The sequence below is a fragment of the Hydra viridissima genome, unplaced genomic scaffold, assembly GCF_058129835.1.
Source record: "Hydra viridissima isolate aposymbiotic clone 2 unplaced genomic scaffold, HvirCarnegie_v1 scaffold_8, whole genome shotgun sequence".
Taxonomy (NCBI): domain Eukaryota; kingdom Metazoa; phylum Cnidaria; class Hydrozoa; order Anthoathecata; family Hydridae; genus Hydra; species Hydra viridissima.
In genome coordinates, this window is record NW_028324307.1 from 16,450,665 (window position 1) to 16,474,251 (window position 23,587).

The following is a 23,587-nucleotide window of genomic DNA, read 5'->3' on the forward strand; positions in this document are numbered from 1 at the left end:
GCTTAGTTATTCTTGGGGTTTGCAATAAATTGGCTTTGCTAAATTCTTTAAAACTGTGACAAACTAATTTTTTCTTTACTGCATTTACATTCATTTTATGTATAAGTTATTTATCCTTAACTTTCTTATTATATTTAATATTTTCAATTAATTTCTGTTCCTCCGAATTTGGGTGAGAATTCTCGCTGATGTGCTCAATAAAAAGATTTTTAACAAAATTAAAAAAAAAATAGTTAAATAAAATTTGCTAATAGTTTTTATTATGTTAACTGGATATAAATATGGAAAAGTATATATGTGAATAAGTGTATATCTGCATATTTATTATATCTTATTATATATATTTATATTATTATCCTTACATTTCTGTTGTTAAACATAAAAGTAGAAAGTTCTGTAATATTCATAAACTGGAAGTCTAGAGCAATATAGTAGATGGAGTAGTTCCCTGGACATGAAACCATTGTGCTCCAGGTAGCTACAAAACTAGTTGATATTTTGTATTACTTATTATATCTCAAGTTATGCATGTACTAAAGTAGTTAAGTAAATGATCTCAATTTCTATATCATCATCAGCGTTGTTTCTTAAAATATTATGTCTAGCTATATAAAAACAAGCTTAAAACTTGGTTCTATTGCTGTTATCTTGAATAGCTTAAAGGAAGTTGATGTGACTGGTTGGACGAGACCAAAAATTTTCGACGAATCCGACAGACTTTAATATAATTTAATTTCTATTGTTTAAAACAAAAGATTTGTAACAATACGCAACGAGCAAAAAAAAAAACAATATCGTTGCACGTCAATCTCCAATGATATATATTAACTAGATATCTAACTCGCGCTTCCGCAGTGAAGCAAATTTTTTGCTAGCCTGAAATGACGCAATGATAAATTAAAGCAAAGCAAAAACGAATAATTATCAGTATAAATAAAACGGCCACCGGCATTAAAAGCTTTAAAAACTTGCTTCACTTTTTCTTACGGAATTTTTGTGAAGTTAGACATCTAGTTCATATATATCATTGTCCATCTCTTAAGGTGAGTTTCCACTCATCCGTTTTTGCTACGGGAAAAGGAAAGGGAAAGGAAAATTAATCACGTGAGCGTGCGCAGTTTGTAATTTAGTTTTGAAAATTAATCACTGCGCATGCTCAAGTAATTAATTTTCCCATTACTTTCCCTTTCCCGTAGCAAAAACGGATGAGTGGAAACTCACCTTTATACGTCCGTGGATTTGCATGCAACAAATGATGACTCATTTTGTTCTTTTATAAACCAAAATGAAAACAACAAACGACACGTGTTTGAAGAAGCATTTTCATTGGTTTATGACAACTTAACAGACGACACGTGTTTATACAAGCTTTTATATTGGCTAATGATAATTTCCTTGAATTTTCCCGCTCACCTAAAAATATTGTATGGCTTTTAGAAATATTTCGATTTTCATCTGGTGATGCTTAAAGTAATGGCACTTTTTAAAAAAATTATTAGTTTTTGTTTAACTAATTCGCTAATATGTAATTAAAATAATAATTAATATAAATTGCTATTTTAATCATTGGGAAATTGTTCACTTATTAATTATTACAAGAGCTTGATTATTCAATTAACGTATGGGTATTTAAGTCAAGCAGACTAGAAAATGGCTTCATTTCGAATGAACAAAAAAAAAAAAAAAAGTTATTATTATCGAAGCAAAATAGTTTTTAGTTGATAATGCACAATAAATAACTATATATTGTAATATAAAAACAACTATTTTTTATTTACATTTATCAAACTGCTATTATTTCAATTAATATCGTTATATTTCAATTATTATCGTTATTATTATCAATAATTATTATCGTTATAAGAGAAACACGAAGCATTGTTGGTGACAATGCTCTAATTGCGGAGAACTAATACAGATCAACGGCACAGGTGCAGTTTTCATCGCTTAGTAAAATCAAGACTGCCTATAGTTCGTAAAAGGGAGCCAATAAATAAATTAATAAATTGATTAATTTATAAGTAAATAACTAACTTTTTTCTTAATATAAATACATAAAGTTAATATATACATTTTTTTTTCTCCAAAGAAAAACAATTCTTTTTTAAAAGTCAGTCCATGCTGACGCAAAAGAAAGTGAACATCTTCAACAAAATAGCTGAGAAAAAAAAAAATGGAATTATTATAAACAGAAATCAATTATTAACTTTGGTTCATAAGAAATCTGCGACCCGAGACAAAATTTCAAGGTGATTAAGCGGATAGAATGACAATAAGAAATTTTTCTTATTGTTTTTTTATTTAAAAACTTGAAGGTTGATTGGATTTTTTTTTTTTTTCTTTTTTTTTACTAAATCTTAAAAATTTGAAGAGTACAAAAGCATGAAGAAAATATTTTTTGACGACTTATAAAAATTATGTTCGGTAAGTTTTCATGAAGTATTATTACAATAATAATGATTATTTAATACTCAAATCTTTCTGATGACTATTGCTCTTTTTTCTTCTTTTTCTCTTTATTCTTTTTCATTTTTAGTTTGGGATTTTTTTCGAACTTCGTTAAAAAGTTTTTCGTTTAACTGATAAAAATAACCGTCAAGACCAACAAATAAAAATGTGTCGAAATGGTCTTTTTAATGTCAAAAGCTCTTCGTGTAAGATGTTCTTTCAGGGTATAAGCTCGTCCAACAAAATACCTGTAAATAACCATATAAAAAAATAAAAGCAAATTATTAGCGCATAGCTGGCTACAAGCTTAAAGCCATATTCAACAGCCGTTTCATAGGCATCAAAGATTAGTTTTGACTTTTTAAAAATTCTTGTGACAAATTTTACCGAATTGTGATAACAGCTGGCTGTTCTTTTAATAGTTTGACTTTTAAAAACACGTTACCTTCTATTATGGAGATAATAGTTTCTTTTTACATTGGAGTTAAAAATGTTTTGACGTAATTAACTGTTGAAAAAAAATTGACGCAATTTAAAGTCGTGTGTGCCGAGTTAACATTTTGAGTCAATTTTTAATTTTAATATTTAATTTTAAAGGAAACATCATCAACTTCATTACAAATACTTTTATATTATTCTGATTGGCTGACCTTTACTTAGGTATATTCCAACTGTTACGTCATCAAAGCGACTTGGTTATCTAAGTAATATACTTTTCTATAAAATTTAAAATCTCTCAACCAACCCATAAAAATCTTCCTAACACCCCATAAAAAAAAACTAGCTACTCCCAATTTTAATTAGGCATCTTTTATTCTTCGTTGTCCTTAATTTTTTGTTCAGCTCGATCGTCTGTTTGTCGAAACAACAAATTTCTTCTTTCGTTTAAGCAACTCCATTAATGACTAAAAACAGAAATAGTTTTTAATACATATCAATCGTGAATGTGCTTCAAAGTGGTTCAGCTTTTTGCATCTTCTCTGAATATAAACACACAAGTCTTGTTATCTCTTCGTATTTTTTATTTCTAAGGAAGATATCTTCAGCAAATACGACATCTGCAATTGTTATCCTGCGCGACAAGTTAAATTTACAAAATATGAATATTTAATAACATTTGACAATTAATTAATTATTCAAAAAAATTAATTAAATTGGTTTTTGTTGTTTGAAGCAAAACGTACGTAATGAGTCATTCATTCAAAATAAAAATCGTTTTAATTCGTGTCATCGTTATTTTGAAACGACGAAAGTGATACCATGTAAAAAGTGGGAACACCCGTTTTTCTTAAAAAAAAAACGTTCATTTCTTAACTTTGTTTTATTTTGGGTTTTTGTAGGTCAATCCGTACCGCGAAACTCTCTGTTCAATATCGGAAATTCCGTACATAATCATGATTTTGAATGAAACTAATTTTGTTTCCCTTCAAACGCGATTTTGTTTTACGAAACTTCATGATTAAGTTTTTAACATCTGTTATTTGCTCATTCCAAAATGGTTCTTTTTACTTTACAATTTACATAATTGATGACAACGGGGAAAAACAAAAACAGTGAAAACATCTATGCCTTTGTTTCTTTTATAAGCATTTTCTACGACGTTTTTGGACAGTTTTTTTTGGAATCAGGGCAAAAGGTTTGAAGAAGGTTTTAGTGATGGTAAATAGTTTTAAATGAGTCATTGAATTTTACTTGAATATATTTTAACTTATTGGTTTTTTTTTTTTTTTTTAAATATTTCTTCGATTTTATTTATTTGGTCATCTTTAGATCAAATTTGATCCACTGTTTCAAGTTACTTGATCACTTGTTACAAGTTACGTTCTACTAAACAACCAATGAAGTATATATAAAAAGTATCTACAAACAAAAAATAGAACGGTCAAAAATAAAAAAAGCCATTAAAAATGGTTGTTGTGCGCGCTCTAAAGGACATTTTAATGATAAAACTAAAAAGTCGTCATGACGACGTGTGCGATCAATTCAGTCGACTGTTCATGACAAAAATGCTTCTCATTGCAAGTTTTATCACAGGCTTCAATTACTTTTCAGACAGAATCTCATGCATTGTTCCGCAAACAAGTAGCCTCTCTCACGATTTTGTGCATTCAGCTTGTTGGATATCAGGTTTTTATATCTACGAAGAAATGAAAGATAAACTGAGCGAAAGCAGCTACTACGGAATCCCTCAAAAAATCAGCAATGACGGCTTGAACGAAGATAATAACCTGTGCGAGTTAAAAGATTTGTATAAGACCAACTATGATTGCACACCGATGACGAAAACGTTTTATCTCCAGTTTCAGTGGCTGCCCTTTTATATAGGCACTATCTCCCTCTTGTACTACATTCCATACATATTTTACATGATTGTCAACACGGACATTATAAGTTTGAAAAAAGCCATCGATGCATCATCTTGCGATGCAGATGGGTTAGTTAAAAACTACTTCAACTATAAAATAAACTCGGTATTTCGACTTCGTCTTCGGGTTTTTTTAAACATCGGCGTGAAAATCCTTTATATGGTCTCCAATTTATTTGCGTTCTACTTCACAGATTACTTATTGTTGGGAAATTATCTATCGTACGGCATTGAGTACTTGAAATGGTCAAAATTAAATTCAAGCAAAGCTCACGAATTTACAAATACCAGGGCGTATCCCAAGCCCGGTAAGGTTTATTTAGTTATAACTTTTGTAACAATATATTGGCTGTTATAAATATGCTCTCCTATTAATCCAAAATATTTACAGGCGTAGAAATAAAGATGTGTTAAGAATTTTAAGAGCTAATTGAGATTTTAGAAAAAAAAATTTAAAAACAAACTAAATAATCTACGGTGTTTGTTTCTAGTTCCGGTCTGCAAAGTTATATTTTTCTACTAAGATAATTACAATCAAGTGAAAACTTCCAATTTGAGTCAAAAATTATACATTATTATTATTATTTTTGTTTTGATTTTAGGAGAGGTGTTACTCCCTTCAATGGGTTTTTGTGAGATATTTGAAGCCTACAAAGAGTCTACCCATCAACGACAAAACGTTAACAAATTTATTTGCGAGTTTTCAACGAACATCCTCAACCAATACGTGCTCATCGTGTTATGGTTTTTCTTCGTCGCTGGAATCTTTATTTCAGCCATTGGTTTTGCTCGCAACGTAAGTGGTCACTTTTATCAAATGTGGTGCGTTGGAGGATTAAAGCGCCCAAAAAAATCAATCACGTGTTTCATTACTTTAAGAGAAATAGAGTACTTAGACTTCATGAAAAAGAGGAATATGGTGTTGTATGGTGATGTCTTGCGAAAATTAAGACAGCAAAGACCTGATTTACACGGCAAAGTAGCGGAAGGATTTGAGACAAGTAATGGTTTTGTGTAAGAGCTGGTTTCCATTCAGACTATTCAAATATTTTATGTAAAATTTTAAAAATGACTTTAATTTTTCACTTCGTATTTTGGTAACTCATCATTATTTTGCATTTTATTTTCATGACATTTTCGTACAATCGAAATGTTATTAATTTAATTAACATAACACAACAATCTTTTACAAATAATTTTAATGATAATTATTGTGGATCAGAAATCTGTTGAATGAAATAAGAATTGTTTAAACTTTGGCGTTCTTGAATACCATTGTTACCTTGGTTACTTTTTGTTATACAGGCAACAACGTCATAAAAGGAGTGTATATACCAATGCAAGGAATTTCGTACACATAAAACGAGATTTGTAGCTCTGAGAATATTAGTATTAAAAACTGTGGAAATCAGCCTAATGTTTTAGAAGCTGTACAAACCCGCCCCTAGTACGAACATTTTTATAAATCAGTGTAAACCAGCCCTAGTATGAACTTTTTTTTTTACGCATGTGTTCGTACGTTGCGAAAAGAATGGATTGTGTCAAGAATGTCATAGCATGTATAAAATTTGGATAAAATTATATTTAATTTGAATTATATAATGATACGTAAAAGTAAAAATTACGTCTGTCTCTAAATTATTAAATATAAATTTTTTACGATTTAAAACTGTTTCACAATTCCTAGCAGTGGCTTCATAAGAGAGAAATTTTGAAAAAACAATTTGAATAGGAATGAAAAAGTACTTTTTTTTTTTTTTTTTGTTACAAAATATTATTATTTAAACATAAAAAAAAAAATTCCATTCGCAGATTACCGGTAGTATACAAGTAAGCTTACGAGAACACACGTTGCAAACACCCGTTTTGGGGAAGTTCATTTATTTCCTCGACGTCAATACGTACTCGCGTTTTAGCTTAAAATTAAAACCTGTTTTCTTCGATGATACACTTCCTGAATATTTAAAAGACATTGTAGAAACAATTAAATGATTCTTTCGCTGAATCTAAAACTAATTTCTCCACAAAGAAGAGCCACAACTTTAGAAGCTAAAAAAGTTAACGAGTAAAGTAGATAGCCCTCTAACACGAAGAACTATACGAGCAAAAGTAAATACTACATCACGTCTCTTTTTATTAGAACTTCACTTGTTTTAAGTAAAGGCGCTTGTTGCTGATCGTCATCCTCATAAAAGTTGCAATAAACTTTTGAGTGAATTTCATGAACAAGTGGTGCCACATCTGCTGGGTAGCCATAAGCCGTTGGGAGATTTGACAGTTTCTAAAAGATAAAATATGCTTATTGATATAAGTATATAATTATATTGTTACCAAATTAATTTAATTGAAAAAATAATATATCAGCTGCATGGTTCTGCTCCACGTTTTAATAATACAAAATAAAAAATCACAAAATTCTCTTTCAGGGAGGAGGAGATGATAAATGAGGAATTGGGAGGTTGGATCTGGATTGGGAGGTTAAAAAGGAAAATGATAAATAAATTTTCCTTTTAAAACGAAACTTTTATTTAAAGAGGATCTCTTCGATTCTACGTTAAAAGATCTTCAATCGAATAATGAAAAAAAAAAAAACAAACAAAAAACTCATGTTACGTTTTTATTACGAATGCATGGATATTCTGCATTCAACAGAAAACTCCTAAAGGAATCGCATGATCATTAAAAGATTTAAAAAAAAAGGAAAAAGGAAATGTTTTTTCAAAAGACGTGACCGAACTTTTCTTTCAAAAGTTTGAAAAAACTCTCTTAAACGATTCTCTATATCACTTCATAATGTGAACATCTGTCATCGGCTAATTTCTACTTATTACAACTGTTACCCCCCTTTTTCCAATTCATCACATGTGTTTTGAAAAAATTAAGAAAAAAAAAAGCGGTAAGAGAGAATTAAAAACTTTTTTATGTGCTTCAATAGAAAGATTGATGGACATCATTTTGTCTTTTATTCGACGATCAATTGTTACCATGAATAGTGCTGGCTATGGATTATCTACACCTACCAAAATATTTATATCTACAAAGATATTTATAATTCAATTATGAATATTTTTGTTTAATATAAAAATAACAATAAAAAAGCCGTAAAAATATTTTACCAATTAAAGTTTTGATAAGATTTGTAGTAAAAAAAAAAAAATTTAAAAATTCGAAAATATTTGATAACGCGCATTAAATATTTAAATTACTCCGCAATAGCAGGTTGGTATTACTAAAGCAACCTTTAAATATTGCCACAAGAGGCGTTTTATTTGGTTTTATTCTAAAATAGACCGTGTAGGTGAATTTAAGTTATTTTTGAAAAATGTTGAAAATATTTGAACTTATAGATTTTGAATTGTAAAAAGCTGTCACAGAATTTTTCTTTACAGCGCACAATCGATTAAAAAAATTCTTTAAATCAGTAATCATTTTTTTAAAAGTGGTAAATAACAGTGGTAAAACAGTCTTCGCTTAAAAGCTCAAAAAAAAAAAAAAAAAAAAAAATTTTCACCACGACTGTGGGATTTAAATAATGACCACATGATTTTGGTAAATAGGCTATTGTGACGAGATATTGTTTCTCTTCCCATATCTATTCATCTTCGGCGTATTCTTAAATAATAACAAGTTATTGTAATATTTGTAGTCTAAGTAACATTTTGATATTCACCAAACCTCTGCTTTCCATAGAGGTTTTTTAGATTATGCAGTTCTAATGCACTACTTAATAACTATAATTATAAACCTGTCTAGTAAACATAATTTATGTAAATTATTTAAATCGTCTAATTTATGTAACTTACTTTAAATCGTCAATAGTTACAACCAACTCGGGGGAGGGAGGGGGGAGTTAAATCAAAGTAAATTACGACTCCTATGCTATTCACACGAAGGGATATTTGATGGAACATTCCGTGGAACATGGAACATGAACAAATATACTCTCGGATGAACGCAACTTGAACAAAAATTCATGGAACATTAGAGGAAATTTTGTACCGTCCCACTAACCCAGAACAAATAAATGTTCCGGAATATTTCTTTGTTTTCGTACGAAAAACATGGTGCCAATTTTAACTATCATAAATGTTTATCCAGAAAAAACGTGTACGTATATGTTCTTACGCACAAAAATGAAACCGATGAAAGTATCAAGAGTGTAAAATCAGTTGCTTGATTTATTGTTAAACGGTTGACTGCAAGATTTATATTTAATGTTAAAGCAACTCAAACAAGGCTTTTTATAAAGTTGATGTTAGGTTGTTAGCTTAAACTGAAATATGCTTTTCATTGTGTTATCCTTTTACTATCATTAAAAAGAAGTTGTGTGTGATACTTTCAAAAGTTATTAGGCTTGAAGCAGTCTTAAAGTGAAATAACAAATTTGTAGTGAATAGTGTAGGGGTTAGGCCTATATCTCTTCTAGAACATGCATGACATAATTAATTACATTGCCTGCAAAAGTATTTAGATACATAACAAACTTATGCCAATTGTAAAGTTTAACCTTTAATTCAATTGTCAAGCAATTCTTTTTTTCTTTTTTTTTTGCCAGATTCAGTTTACTTATTTTTTTATTAGGTGATAGACTAATACATAATATCTAGTAAACTTGAATTTTCCACAATGTCTCAGCATACAGATCAAGAAATTATTAATGCCAGCATAGCTAATACTGTTCTTGGTGTATCTCCCGTAAATAAATTTGTATAGAATATCGCTAGCACAAGGGGATTTTTAGATTTATGGAATAATAATAATAATAATAATAATAATAGTAATAACAACAACAACAACAACAACAACAACAACAACAACAACAACAACAATAATAATAGTAATAATGATAATAACAACAGTAATAATGTTAATAATAATAATAATAATAATAATAATAATAATAATAATAATAATAATAATAATAATAATAATAATAATAATAATAATAATAATAATAATAATAATAATAATAATAATAATAATAATAATAATAATAATAATAATAATAAAAATAATAATAATAATAATAATAATAATAATAATAATAATAATAATAAAAATAATAATAATAATAATAATAATAATAATAATAATAATAATAATAATGATAATAATAATAATAATAATAATAATAATAATAATAATAATAATAATAATAATAACAACGGGCGACAACTGTAAAGCGAGACTGGATTTAACGACACAAATCTCTTTTAAGTTTTAAAAGGATAAAAGGATAAATGTTTTAGAAAGTATTTGTATTTTAGTTTTTAAATATTTTATGTGTTTTTATTTTTTATAGAAAAATGAGTAAAAAACAAAGTTCAAAACAAGAAGAGATTTAAAAAATGTGTTTATGAATTTTATTTAAATTACAGAAATGCTGGTAAAAAGTTCTCTTATGTCCACTTTAAAACTGAGAATATACCTAACAGTACCATCTACAAGATGATTAAATGTGCTGAAAGTGTATTTATTTAATATTTGGTTACCAAAGAGTTTACGGAAGTGGAGGAAATGCTAAGAAAATGACCAAGACAAACAATAAAAGGTTCAAACTTATGTTTGACCATAAAGACGGAGTTTCTCAACGCCAGGCAGCTTAAAAAGTTCACCTGTTGCTCAGCAACACATTAGTAAAACATTTAAAAAAAAAAGAAAAAAATTAAAACCAAGAAAAAAAAGACATTTCCAATACATTCTGACCAGCAAAAAGCAGTTGCTAGAACTAAGTGCAGTCAATTGTGTCAGAAATTCAAAAATCATAAACCAATCAATGATGATGAGTCTTATTTCATGTTAAATCACTCCAGTATCAATAGAAATGATATATTTTATACTAGCAATGTAAAATCTACTCCATCTACAGTGAAATACCAAACAGAACAAAAGTTTTAAGAAAAAATTTTCTATGGATTGATTTTTCTGAAAATAGCATTTCTCAGCCCTATTTTGTGCCTAGAGGACTGTAAATCAGTTAGTTGGCTGTAAATCAAAAAATCTACTTAAACAAATGCATTAAGAAGAGACTTATTTTATTCATGGATAGGTATCATTCAGATAGCGCATATGTATTCTGGCCTGATTTGGCATCATCTCACTATGCAAAAACAGTAATCACGTACCTAGACAAAAAAAAAGTCCTTTTTGTTGAAAAAGGGGATAACCCTACAAACTTGCCAAAATGTCGTCCTATCAAAAAATTTTGGAGTATTTTGAAAGGCCTTGTCTACAAGAATAATTGGTATGCAGAAAATCTTAAAAAATTACGCTCTAGGATCAAGTATTGTCTTAACGTTGATTTGAGCTCATGTGAAGTTTAGCTCAGTCTATACTAGACCTAGTTGATGAAGTCAGAAGGAATGGTTTAATTGAAAGTAACTGATTATATAGATAAAAACTAAAATGAAAATACTTTCTAAAACATTTTTCCTTTTTGTTTTAACTTACACCTTAAAAGAGTTTTGTGTCGTTAAATCCAGTCTTGTTTTTCAGTTGTCACCCGTTAAAAAAATTTTACTTCTCGTAGACTATTATCAAAAAGTTATATGCAAAAAGTGTAACTTTATTTTGTATTAGGGAAAATTGCTATAGCATAACGATTTAATTCTATCTACATTAGTTAACGCTTATTTAAGCGTTATTCCTTTTATGTACCGTCAAACAGATTTTACGTGTGAACGCTGCAAGGAACATTTTGTTCCGGTAACATTTCTTCCGGAATAATGTTCCGTCAAACGTCGCTCGTGTGAACATGGTATAAGCATAACGTTAATTCAACTCATTTGATTTTGAATCAGCTTAGATTAAGGTATTGCTTATAACCAACTGTAGTCTTTATTTATCATTCGTCTAGTCTAATTTTAACATTAACTACTTTAGTATAAAATGAATTAAAATAATTTAGCCCTTTAATCAACCCCCTTGTTAACGCATTTCTAAAAGTAACCAAAAAATATGGAAACTAAATTTAACACTTTACCCATGAGTATATTGAAAAATTGAAAATCTGTCAAAGCACAAAAATCAAATATGTCATTGGGTTGTTGAATTTTAAAAACTCACACTCAAAAATGACGTTATTTTAAGATTGCGTCATGTGTTTTAAAATATTTCAAAAGTATTTGTTCAAGGTTAGGCAAGGTGTTTGAGGCCTGCATAAGAAAGGTCAACAGGTACTCAAAATCTCATAGACAAAAATATGGTAAAATGAAAAGATAAAGTTTTTTTTAGCAATTATTGGCTCATAGCAGTTTTTAAAAATCGAAAACTTAAATCAACTGTTTTTCTGTTCTTTCAATGACGCAGCAAAGGGCATGAATAAATTATAAAATTTGTTTTTATTTTTCTATTAGCAGCCCACCCTTGTGTACTAAAGTATAAGAGCCCACCCTTGTGTACAAAGTTACATTTTATTGAGGTTTTGAAACTATCTGAAAAAAGCTTGGATTAAAAAACTCACCTCCTGAAGAGATTTTTTGTCACTGTCCAATTTCCTAAAAAGTAATTTTTCAATAAAAAAAAATTTGACTCTCGCTTAAAAAAACATATACAGTTTACAAATGTTTACATACCTATTGGAAAGAACTTGGTACGACGTATATGAGAATACCATACCCACCAAAACTAAAGTTATTGTGCCAACCCAAGCTAACATTCCAATTGTTTTCTTTTCGTAATTTCTCACGCTGTGGTATACAACTTGGGTACGTAAACTATTTGACTTATTGAAAGTTGGCTTTTTTCTATTTTCAACTAAAACACTCGATTTATTACTTGTGTAATTTACGGCAAGAAGCCTGTGTGGCAGAACAATGGGCGAAGTCGTCGCCATTTTTCTTAACGTCGCATTTTTAGTTCTCCAACTGATTGATTGCTTAGACAGCACGTGGCTATCTCCAAAGTAAGACTTCGATAGACGATCTAAGATAAAAACTAATATCAAGTTTTAAAATGTACAAGTTATGTTAATTTATGTTAAAGTAACAACATTAAAAAAACAAAAACAATCGCTGTTTAAAATGTAATGAAAATACTGTTTATTACTCTCTTGATTTTTCAACTCTTTTACCATGCATAGGAAAAAAGTACAATAAAGAACTCACGAATAATAACACCAGGAAATTGTATGACAACACAGTTCCCCTTTTTAAACCAATGTCTCATGGTAGATCTTTTTTTACACCCAAAACTGATTTTTAGTAAAACGCCGGACAATTGTTTAGTGATCGTTAAATCAATCTGTAAGATTTATTAAAAGAAAACTAGTTACAACAGGTTTTAATAAACTATTCGAATGACAGTGACAATGGATGATGGTGAGAACAACCCGTTCATATACTTTTTCAAATGTATAACGGGTTTGATGATAGTATATAAAACAGTCCTTTTTAATCGCTTGACCAACTCAATTCAGTCAGCATTGTCTATAAATAAAGCATGTTTTAGAAACCAAATACATATTAGTTAAAAAGATATATACTTTTTTGATTTTTGTTTTTTGTATTTTGTTAAATATAACTCGTCAATTTTTTTTCTTTGCATAATTTACAAAAATTGGCAGGCTAAAAATGCGAAATACCTTTTCAGCCATTTTCAGATTTCTGTGCACAAGAATGAGTGTGTTTATTTTTTTGATATCTTTCAAACGTTTCCATAAGCCTTTCCCATTGTTATTTTTCCAATAATAAACCGTCTTAATAAGTTCTCCCCCAACACAAAAATGCTCACCCAAATAGATTTGTAACGCCATTGTATTTTTTTCAACCGATGGTAAGTGGTAAGTGGTATTCAAGTATTTTAAGGTGCAGCCTAAAACATTTTACAAAATAGAAAAGTGAAATGATCAGATTGTAACTAAAACAAGAAGAATTTTATTGTACAGTATTCCAATACCAAAATTTTCTGTATTAACAACACAAGTTCGACCCCGTTCGTTCACGAAAGATTCACCATGGTTACACGCCTTAAGTCCAAATGTGACATCACCAGATTCCTTACGAATGATTCTCAACGCTGAGCCAAAAGTAGCAAAAAAGATTCCGAAATATGCAGACTTGGTATGCATTATATTTCCATAGCAATCTAATAAAAATAAACACATTTCAAAAGGATAAAAAAGTTTAACCAAAGACGTTCAACAAATTTCATCCTTAAAATGGGAACAAAATGATAATAATAAAGTTATAGTAACCCTTCAAAGCAATACGTTGTATACACAAAAATTTTTGCTTAAAAAAAAAAACAAGCAAAATTTGTGGTTCGCAACTTTGTATCCTTTAAATTTGTTGCGGAAGCAATGAAAGTGAAACTTGCTTGAAATAACTTCATGAAAACCATCATCCCACGATTGACGTGCGTTAAAAAAATGTTAATCATCCACCATCACTAATTTATTGACAAATGGTTCCTTAATGGCAAAGCATTTTTGTTAGCGTTAAGTTGCATTTTGAAACTGTCCAATTTTAAATAAATTTAGTTTTTAAAAAACTTTTTTTTAATGCTCATTTTTGAGTGATATAATGAGAACTTTAAAAGCAATATAAAACTTTTCCTTGTTTAGGAAAGTTCTAAGGAAGTTGTATTGACCTGTTTCCTAAGGTTTTTGCTGGAATCAATTTTATGATATTTAAACGGAGGAGCTGTAAACAGTGACTTTAACCGTTGTCACTGTAAGAAATTTTATTGAAACTAAAAATATCATACCTAAATCTTGTTTTATTATAGGAATAAATACAATTGGAATATATATAGTATGATGGGATACATATTAATATCCTAACATGCCCCCTGACTTAAACTGCCTATGACCCCCTATTCCTAAACAAGGAAATTTTTATATCACTTTTAAAATATAATGATAAACCCTACATTAAACTTACCTCCGTCCTTATTTTTTGTATTTTTTTATTGAATCTCTGTCTGACACAAATGCAACAAATAACCATAAATGGTTGTTTGTTGCATTTGTGTCAGACAGAGATGTCTGACACAAATGTCTTAGCTGTTTAATCATCTTCAAGATTGTACCAATCGTTAGAAATCCAAATACCATATTCTTTTTTTTGTGTGCAAATTAGTAAATATGGTTGTAAAACAAAAAACTCAGTTTTTTTTTGTTCTTACTTATATTTCAATATTCTATTGCCATTTTACAACTCTTTCAAACCAAACAAATGATTTCCGATATTTGAATTTAAATGGTTTCCAGTCTCCGGGTCGTTAAATGAAAGATAAGAGAATTCGATTTAATAAAAAATGGAATAAAGAACTTAACAAGTACTTAAGTAATAACACTCATAGTTATTTAATAACAATTAATTAATTTGTAATTAGTATTTATGGGTAGAGAAAAACTTCAATGAAAGCACAAAAGATGATTTTCATCCTTCGAATTTTAATTTTTATTAATAACTTTGCATCAAAATTTGATAAAAAAATTTGAAACTTTTTGTTAAGTACCCAGATACATTAGCATTTAAGAAACACAAAAACGAATTACACTAAATTTTTGCGCTTGTTAATACGGTCTATTTTCTAAGCAGGCCTGGACGCCCTTACCTGCAATAACAAAAATGAAAAGAAAAACTTTCAAGGAGTTTGTGTTACTCATCTGTATTATTTTAATGCTTTCAAAAAAGTGCAGGGTGGCGCAAAAATGAACGAAGAAATTTGAGTAATCTATAACATTTTCAAAGTTAATTTAATTTTTCTTAATTAGCGTATAAGTAATTAGCGTATAAAATTTCTCGTTTAATCCCTTCCTGAATATTAAATTTAAATTGAAGTCTGGTCTGCAATTTATTCGTGTAAATACGATCTTTTGAATATCCTCAAAGAGAGCGAGTCAAGTGTAGTTAAATCTAGCGAGCGTGATGCGACTTTAAATGCGACTTTTTCAAGTACGCCTTTTAATCCCGAATTAAATGTCTTAATATGAATTATCCAGAGTGGTATGATAGCGAGCATCATTCGCGGTAATTGTAACACCCGCTTCATTCTCAAAAACACACTTCTTAGTGTGAAACTGCATCCTTTTGCTTTACCTGTAACTGTGGTCACACAACCTATAAAAATGTAAACAAGGCAACTGAAAATTCCAGAGTATTTATGGGATTTTCAGTTTCCCACATTCTGAAATTTAGTTTATTTAAAAAGTCATTTAATCAAAAATGAGCGTAAAAAAAAGTAGGATTTGTTTCGGCTTTTCTCTGAAAAGCAGTTGCAAAATTAAGCCGCGGCTATTAATTTGTATATTGTTGACTCAAATGGTCCAGCCTTAGCATTAAAAAATCTGCGATAAGAGCGTTGAGTCATAACAACAGACCAATGATTTTCAAAATAAAGTTTGATGATTTTTTGTTTCGTTGTTCCGCAATTTATCTGTTTATTTTAATTTGAATGTTTTATTTTCATTTTCGTTCAGAAAAAAAAAAAATTTGATTTAGTTATGTGAAACTAAGAGAATATGGATTACTCAAATCCCTTTGTTTTTTTTGCACCACCTGTATTTCTAGTAATGGAAAAAGCAAACGATTTACTTAGGATCCCTAACGGTTCTTTATTTTTTTAAGCGTTTGTTTTAAGATTCAATATGGTAATTAACTATATTTATTATTCAGATTTATAATTAAAATAACGATTCGCTAACAAACTTTACTATCTTTTCAGACACATACCAAATGTATTTCCACTCTTTTTGGGTATCATATCTTATTCAGGAACAACCTCAATCTGTTGATTTCTCACGTTTAAGTGTTTTTAGCGGGTAAATCTTTTTAGAAAGAATTCAAAATTGAATTAAAACACAAGAGTACGTAAAAAAATCAAAAAGAAAAAAGTAAAAACCATTGAAATCTGTACTTAATTAAGCCCCAGGCTCCGAAAAGTTGTTCACTAGTTTCTGTTTTCTTCCTAACACTAAAACCTTGCAAACAATATTTTTAATTCAAGTTTCATAACGCAATTTTGCCTAACTTTTTAAGTTTTTGTGATTTTTAGTCTTAAAAAAGTTGCTCAAAAGATTTATATTTGTTGTCATAATTTTTTTTTTTTTTTTTGTAAGCAGATTTCCTAATATTGACTATAAAATCATTTTCTAATTCGCAACATTACTATTTGTTAGGCGAAAATTAAACAGAGACGCCCCTCTAATGTTACTTAATAACTATCGTTGCTGCGTCCGTTGTTGCACCTTTTGAAATTAACAGAATTGCAGGTGACAGGTGTTTTATCAATTATAAAAATACGAGGAAAAAACTTTTTCAACTCATAAATTGCAGTGGACAAATTTCTTTCACAAAAATATATTAAAACTCGTTACTTTTCAGTTTACATTACCGTAAAATTTTTATCAACTTAAATAAACACTGGCGGTACTAACCAAACAGAGAAAAACCAGATCCACTCTTCAGAGTTAACAAAATCACTTTTAAATTTATTTTCGTTGTCATGGGTGATCCGTAAACAAACATTGTTCTCCGTTTTATGATGATTCGGCAAAAGTCACTGTTGTTAGGTTTTTTCTGAGAAGGGTGACCTTTGTAGTGGACTTTTTTCGAAAAACAAATCTTAACGACGTTCGAAATAGTTCCCTGATATTTTTGCTAAAATATATGTAGATAATCGCATCGCTCCAATAAGCTGTTGCTAAAGCTATATCCAAAACCAAATTAATATTTTTGTTTAATTTTTTCTGAGGCAAAAATTTGAAAAAAAAAATACTATGAGGTATGGCTGTAAACAAGACATACGACGTAACAATAGTTGCAGACAATAAATATCCTTTCGGAACAAGTTTTCTGCTTTTCGCTAAATAACTATTTTTCAGTATTTTTCGAGATATCGTCAGTGCGTAACCATATACAAATATAGAAACTACCACTAAAAATACATCCAGCGTGAGATCAATGACACCTAAAATACGAGGTGAATGATAAAACTGCAAGGTACCACCCAAAATACTGAAAACCCACAAGACTGTTAAAGTATAGATTGTTTTTTTCGCTGACCACAACAAATTGTATTTAATGTTCCAGTAAATTTTTAAAAAACGATCCCAAGTCAAGTACAACGTTGAGAAGTAATAACCCATCAGAAACGTTCTAAGAGGGGCGAACAAGTATATTTTTTGAGCCTTTCGAATCGTAAAACTAAGAATTCCGATAACAAACAAAGTTATGTTGGCCAAAATCTCAGTGATGGATAAATTTGTTAGTATCATGCGTTCTGTTACATCCAATTTCGAACTTTTAGCCTTTGTCAGTAACCACAAACCAACAGTATGCAAACCTATTGCTATCGGACAACAAATAGTAATAACATACTTTGTTTCCGTAGCAGTGGAGTTCATCGTTTTATCTTTTACAGTTCGTCCAAAAAAAATTTTTTTTTGATTTTAAAAAACATATATCTCTAATATGGAACTATTAATTAAGCAAAATTTATTTACTCGATTACTACAAAAAATATTTACTTAACTCTATTTGCGCTTCTTCAGAGGTTCTGAAGTGTTTCATCAATACACCTGCTTTGTTTGCAGAATGAAACGAATATTTTCGGCTTTTTTCTTTAGAACACTGACATTTTGAAGTTGAAAGTTCAAAAATACACGTTTTTTTTTTTTTTTTTTTTTTTTTTTTATAAGAAGCCAAGCAAATGGTCCAGTACTAAAAAATTTCTTATATTAAGGTTATTTTTTTACAACTCTAGTACTAAATGTTGCTTAAGAGTTTCTTAAGAGTTTCTTAAGTTTCAAAAGAGAGAAAAAGCAAATAAAATGCAATTTGAAAACATCTTAACAAGTAAGATGAAATGTTTTATGGTCAACTAAAATTTTTTGAATTCCATCAAAATCATTCATTGTAATATAACCCTCAGATTTGTCCCTTAACAGAACATAAATTTGGAAATACTCCTCGAACTCTTAATAAAATAAGTTTCTCATCGAAAAGTAACTTAGTACTAACAGTTAGTAAAGATTTTGAGGCTTTTAGAGCTTCTTGTTTCTTGTATACAATTTCCTTATAAAAAAAACAAAAAACAAAAAAAAAAACGTGTAGCCTAATGGATCTTGAAATTTAAACTATCGAAAGTTAAAGTACATATAAATATATAACAAAGCTTATGAAAAAAACTCATCACGTAATAAGTTTTAAACACGTGACAATTCGCGAAAAAATAGTGAAAAAAAAAATAAAAACGGTTAATTAACAAATTAGAAGTTGATTAAAATAATTAATGTTAAAAATGTAGCATTTTACCATGAACTTAGATTGTGAAAATCATTTTAAACTGTAAATACTCGGTTCAAATCACTTTTCCCATATTTTAAAATCTCTTTTAATACTTAGCATAACTTAATCTTCTCTTTTTGCTTTTTATCTGTTTATACATTTTTTATATTCGGCAGAGCCTTTCGTGAACTTTCAGATTTTTAAAATCAAAGTATTTCATTATTTTCATCTCTTTAGTATTTCATTATATTAACCTCTCCTGTTTTAACCAGTTTTAACCAGTTTTAACTAGAAATAGCACTAATCCTTATGGTAAAACTTCAAACGATATGAACTACAAAGCTAAAAAAAAAAAAAAAGATGAAGAAAATAGGGAAGTATTTCATACAAACTTTTAGGAAAAATGATCCAAAGAATCAAAGAAAAAAAATCTTTTCAACTGCTGATTCACGATCTGCTTCGACATCTGGAAGGAATATTGATGGCACTTCTATCTTTTGAAAAAGACCTGCTTGCTTCAAAAAAGAAATAAAGCGTGAAGTAAAACGTAAACTATAAATAACTTTTGCTTCATCTTATGAATAACTACTTTAAATTCTTTGTGTCGATTACTTTTATATTCCGTTTTTCGTGCATTAAGTTCTCTTAAATGCGACTTTAACATCTTTTTCAAGTAGGCTTTTTAATCACGAATTAAACGTCTTAATAATCCGTTCAATTTAAACGTCTTAATAATCCGTTCAATTTGAACCTTAAACCCCCATTAAACGTCTTTCAAATAAGTAAATAAGGTACGCACTTATTAAATCTATACGCATTGAACAAATAAAATTAGATGCTTCTTCAAGATAAACATTGATCTCATTAAATAGTTTGGATAAACGTTGGGAGTGGTCAAGCTTATGTTGGTTCTTAGGCAATCATTAAAATTAACTTTTGGTAATTATATTTTTTTCGTTGAAGTTCTTGCGCTTTTTAAGTCCGCCAACACACCGTTATGAGAACTCATATGAGAACTCATATGTAACCCTTTTGTTTACCTTTCCCCGTAAACTGTTATATGCTCTAGTATAACTAATATTATTATTTCTTTGTAAACTACATACATACATACATACATACATACATACATACATACATACATACATACATACATACATACATACATACATACATACATACATACATACATACATACATACATACATACATACATACATACATACATACATACATACATACATACATACATACATACATACATACATACATACATACATACATACATACATACATACATACATACATACATACATACATACATACATACATACATACATACATACATACATACATACATACATACATACATACATACATACATACATACATACATACATACATACATACATACATACATACATACATACATACATACATCTTAAATATTTGAATTGTTTTCATTTCTATTACAAGATTGAGATCTAGCACCGTTCTGTCACTACTTCCCCGAATTTGGATAAGGTAATTTTTATTCTTGAATCGAACGTTCTTTGCAAAGATGGTAAGCCACTACCTTACCATCGATGGTGGGTAGGGCAGAAATCGGAATAAAGCATCGCCGGCACAATGTCCACTTCTTCTCTTTTTATTGTTTGATTTGTTTACCAAAAAAAATCTTTTCCAGTGGACACACACATCTGATCTGTGTTACCGTGATTAACAGCTGTTTGTGAGAGGGAAAATAAGTAATGTTTCCTCGCCACACAAAAATTTATTTCATCCGAACTTAAACAATTTGAAAACAACTTGATGTTTTAAGTTTTAGTATTTTCTAGACCAACTGAGGATTTTCTGAAGCGGCTGAATATTACATAAAATGGCTGGTTATTTTAAAGAACGCAGAGAGCTGCACAAACGTTCGCGTTTGCGACGACTCTGCTGCGCTTCAATGTTAAATACATAATGGTTTACGGATGTCGAATACGGCAAAACGGAGCTGCGTTTATTGTCTTATCTGCTACTATTGCTGCGTTTATCGTCTTATCCGCTATTTGCTAAAGAGCAACAGTTTTGCCGCTTTTGACAATAATTATATGGTTGATCCTGTCATTAGTCATAAGCTCGTCTCAAAGATTAAACCATGTAAGTATAAGTAAAAGAAACTGCGAACAGCTCTTTATATCAGTTATCATTTATTTGAGGCCGCATGATTCCTAGTTATTAACACAAACTTTTACTACAAAACCATTAAAGCATGGCTTAATGCCAACGATATGAAGACATAAAAATGTTTTAGTGGATCACTTAAATACGAGAATCAGCCTCTACTTCAATAATTTTTACAACTGTTGCTGTTTTAAAGCTTAATTACAAATCTTATAAAAAAATTTAAATATTGTTATTAAAAACGTAAATAGAGAATTCTTATTTGGCAGTCAATCCACTGTCTTAAATATCAGTTTAACAAATTTGCAACAAATCTTCTCTATTTTCTTTTCTACATCAATGATCTATTAATCTTTCTATCGAACATTTAAACACTCATCTTTTAGCTTATGATACTTATCTCTAAAATTACTAATTAAATATATTACTCAGGATATGGTTAGTCAATGGTTAGGCTTTGAGCAACTAAAATCTCATTGAATACAAAAGAACATAAATAATAATATTTAATATTTTTAAACACGTATTAATATTTTAAACGCGAAAATATATTTATAAGAAATTTGTTTTATAATTTAAGCCATTTTTCTTTAAAAATTAGAGCGATAATAGATAAAATTTTACTGCTGTAATTTACACTAAAACAATGAAAACATGAAAAGTTAGTATATTCACAAATAATAGTTTTTAAATTGAAATAGAAACGAAGAATTGATTTTACTGTATATACTGAATTATTTAATTAGACAAAAAAAAAGAAAAAGGTTTTATTACATTTTTACTTTTAAAGTAAAACACGGAAAATTTAAAAAAAAGCATCATGCTGGGCTCATTTAGGAGCGAAATTTGTTGTAAAGTTGCTTAGGAGCTTTATACCGCTTCAATCGAATGAAGGTTTTTTTAACAGAAAAAGGATTTTCGTTTTCTTCGCTTACCAACAACTATGGCAGATCCTTATGGAATATTTGCTTTAGCATATGCCGTCGTGCTACTCATTTTATCTACTGTTCTTAACGCCGCCATTTTTTATGTTTTTGTTTTCAAGCTAAAGCGATCCACTGAGCTTCCTCAGCTATTTCTAACTAGCATTTCAATTTTAGATATACTTCAGGCATCAACCGGGCTAGCATCCGAAATCAGCATCTTTCATAGAGTTTTTCCTTTAAGAAATAGTCGGGGTTGCGTCGAAGCTGCTTTCTTGATATTCTTCACAACGGTTGTCAGGATTGTTCACATGGTTGTAATATCCTTACTCCGTTTTTTTGCGTTTAAAAATCCAGTTTCATATTTTAATTACTGTCAAAGAGTGTGGCAAAGATTTGCATTGTTATTTTTCTGTTATCTTTACGGCTTTTTATGGGCGTTTTTACCCATAACTGGTTTTTCCAACTACGAAGATGACTTGGATAAAAGAAGGTGCTCATTGGATTGGAAGTTAGTTCACTCAAGTTCTTTTACGTATCTCATGTTCGTGTTGGTTTTCTGCTACATATGTCCGGGAGCGTTGCTTCTTTGGACTCTGAAAAAAACAAACGCTGCAGCTGTTCAAAACGAAGAAAATATTTTCAGAAAAAACTGTTTTAACCAGCAGTCCGAAATTCTGGCAAAGATTTACTTGAATATCATCTCATGCTTTACAATAGGCTGTTTCGTTACTTGGACTCCTTACATTTTTGTGTGTGTGATTGCTGTATTTGGTATAGCAGTTCCTCCTTTTTTGTTTAACCTTGCAGCATTGTTCGCATCGTTATCTTCAATCATTGGAGCGTTTGTGAACTGCTATTTTAACAAACCATTTCAAACTCAATTACAACACATGGGAGTATTTAGATGGTTTCAAAAAAACACTATTTCATCAGAGACAAATGCGAGTAACCAACCAAACTGTAATTTAGAACAATATACATGAAATCTTGCATGAAATTTTAAAATAAAGATGATGATAAAGATGTCGTGCTTGTAAAATGTTGCCTCTGTATTTGCAGTATTTCTAATTATAATATTTATGATTGCAATTCTATTTTCAATATTTATAATAATAAATGATATTTGTAATATTTAAGAGTTGTAACTAATATAAATTTGCTTGTTTTTTAATTTGTTTTTTTGCGATTTTATTTTATTTCCTTCGAAAAACTATTTGAAACGTATATCAAAAATGAACCTTACAAAGAACAGAAAGTGCATTTCTTAGTTTTCAGGCATCATAATTTAGCAATGTGCGTGTGTTTCGTTCCATACCTAATAGATCTATTTAATGAGAAAAAAAATGAAAGAACCAACCACAAATAATGTAAAATTGGCGTAATTCAAGTATAAAAGTAAATCTGAGCCGAAATAGTGCGAATAATACTTTTCCTATTATTTTCAA

At 29.3% G+C, this 23,587-nt stretch overlaps 4 protein-coding genes across 10 annotated transcripts; 2 read left to right on the top strand and 2 right to left on the bottom strand.

Moving 5' to 3' along the window:
- The first annotated feature begins 2,251 nt into the window (after window positions 1–2,251).
- LOC145194826 (innexin inx2-like) lies at window positions 2,252–6,434 on the top strand. 6 transcript variants are annotated; one of them, XM_090095920.1, is made up of 4 exons: window positions 2,271–2,424; window positions 4,219–5,121; window positions 5,416–5,827; window positions 6,119–6,434. In XM_090095920.1, the coding sequence occupies exons 2-4, from the start codon at window positions 4,356–4,358 to the stop codon at window positions 6,186–6,188; spliced, it is 1,248 nt and encodes a 415-aa protein (XP_089952046.1). In that variant the 5' UTR covers window positions 2,271–2,424; window positions 4,219–4,355; the 3' UTR covers window positions 6,189–6,434. The 6 variants fall into 6 exon arrangements, with proteins under 6 accessions (XP_089952049.1, XP_089952046.1, XP_089952048.1 ...); XM_090095922.1 differs by having other exon boundaries at window positions 5,416–5,814; XM_090095924.1 differs by lacking the exon at window positions 2,271–2,424 and adding an exon at window positions 3,882–4,107 and having other exon boundaries at window positions 5,416–5,867.
- Window positions 6,435–6,501: 67 nt separating this feature from the next.
- On the bottom strand, window positions 6,502–14,301 carry LOC145194827 (uncharacterized). 2 transcript variants are annotated; one of them, XM_090095925.1, is made up of 7 exons: window positions 14,129–14,301; window positions 13,709–13,897; window positions 13,395–13,624; window positions 12,919–13,054; window positions 12,388–12,736; window positions 12,276–12,309; window positions 6,502–7,094 (listed from the first exon to the last, which is right to left on the bottom strand). In XM_090095925.1, the coding sequence occupies exons 2-7, from the start codon at window positions 13,878–13,880 to the stop codon at window positions 6,930–6,932; spliced, it is 1,086 nt and encodes a 361-aa protein (XP_089952051.1). In that variant the 5' UTR covers window positions 13,881–13,897; window positions 14,129–14,301; the 3' UTR covers window positions 6,502–6,929. The 2 variants fall into 2 exon arrangements, with proteins under 2 accessions (XP_089952051.1, XP_089952052.1); XM_090095926.1 differs by lacking the exon at window positions 14,129–14,301 and adding an exon at window positions 14,007–14,108.
- A 2,785-nt stretch (window positions 14,302–17,086) lies between these two features.
- LOC149885352 (uncharacterized) lies at window positions 17,087–19,700 on the bottom strand. The gene has a single exon (XM_090096694.1). The coding sequence runs from the start codon at window positions 18,162–18,164 to the stop codon at window positions 17,298–17,300; it is 867 nt and encodes a 288-aa protein (XP_089952820.1). The 5' UTR covers window positions 18,165–19,700; the 3' UTR covers window positions 17,087–17,297.
- A 2,321-nt stretch (window positions 19,701–22,021) lies between these two features.
- LOC145195141 (pinopsin-like) lies at window positions 22,022–23,295 on the top strand. Its single transcript, XM_080072927.2, has one exon. It carries the CDS (start codon window positions 22,160–22,162, stop codon window positions 23,123–23,125), a length of 966 nt encoding a protein of 321 aa, XP_079929053.2. The 5' UTR covers window positions 22,022–22,159; the 3' UTR covers window positions 23,126–23,295.
- Window positions 23,296–23,587: the final 292 nt, after the last annotated feature.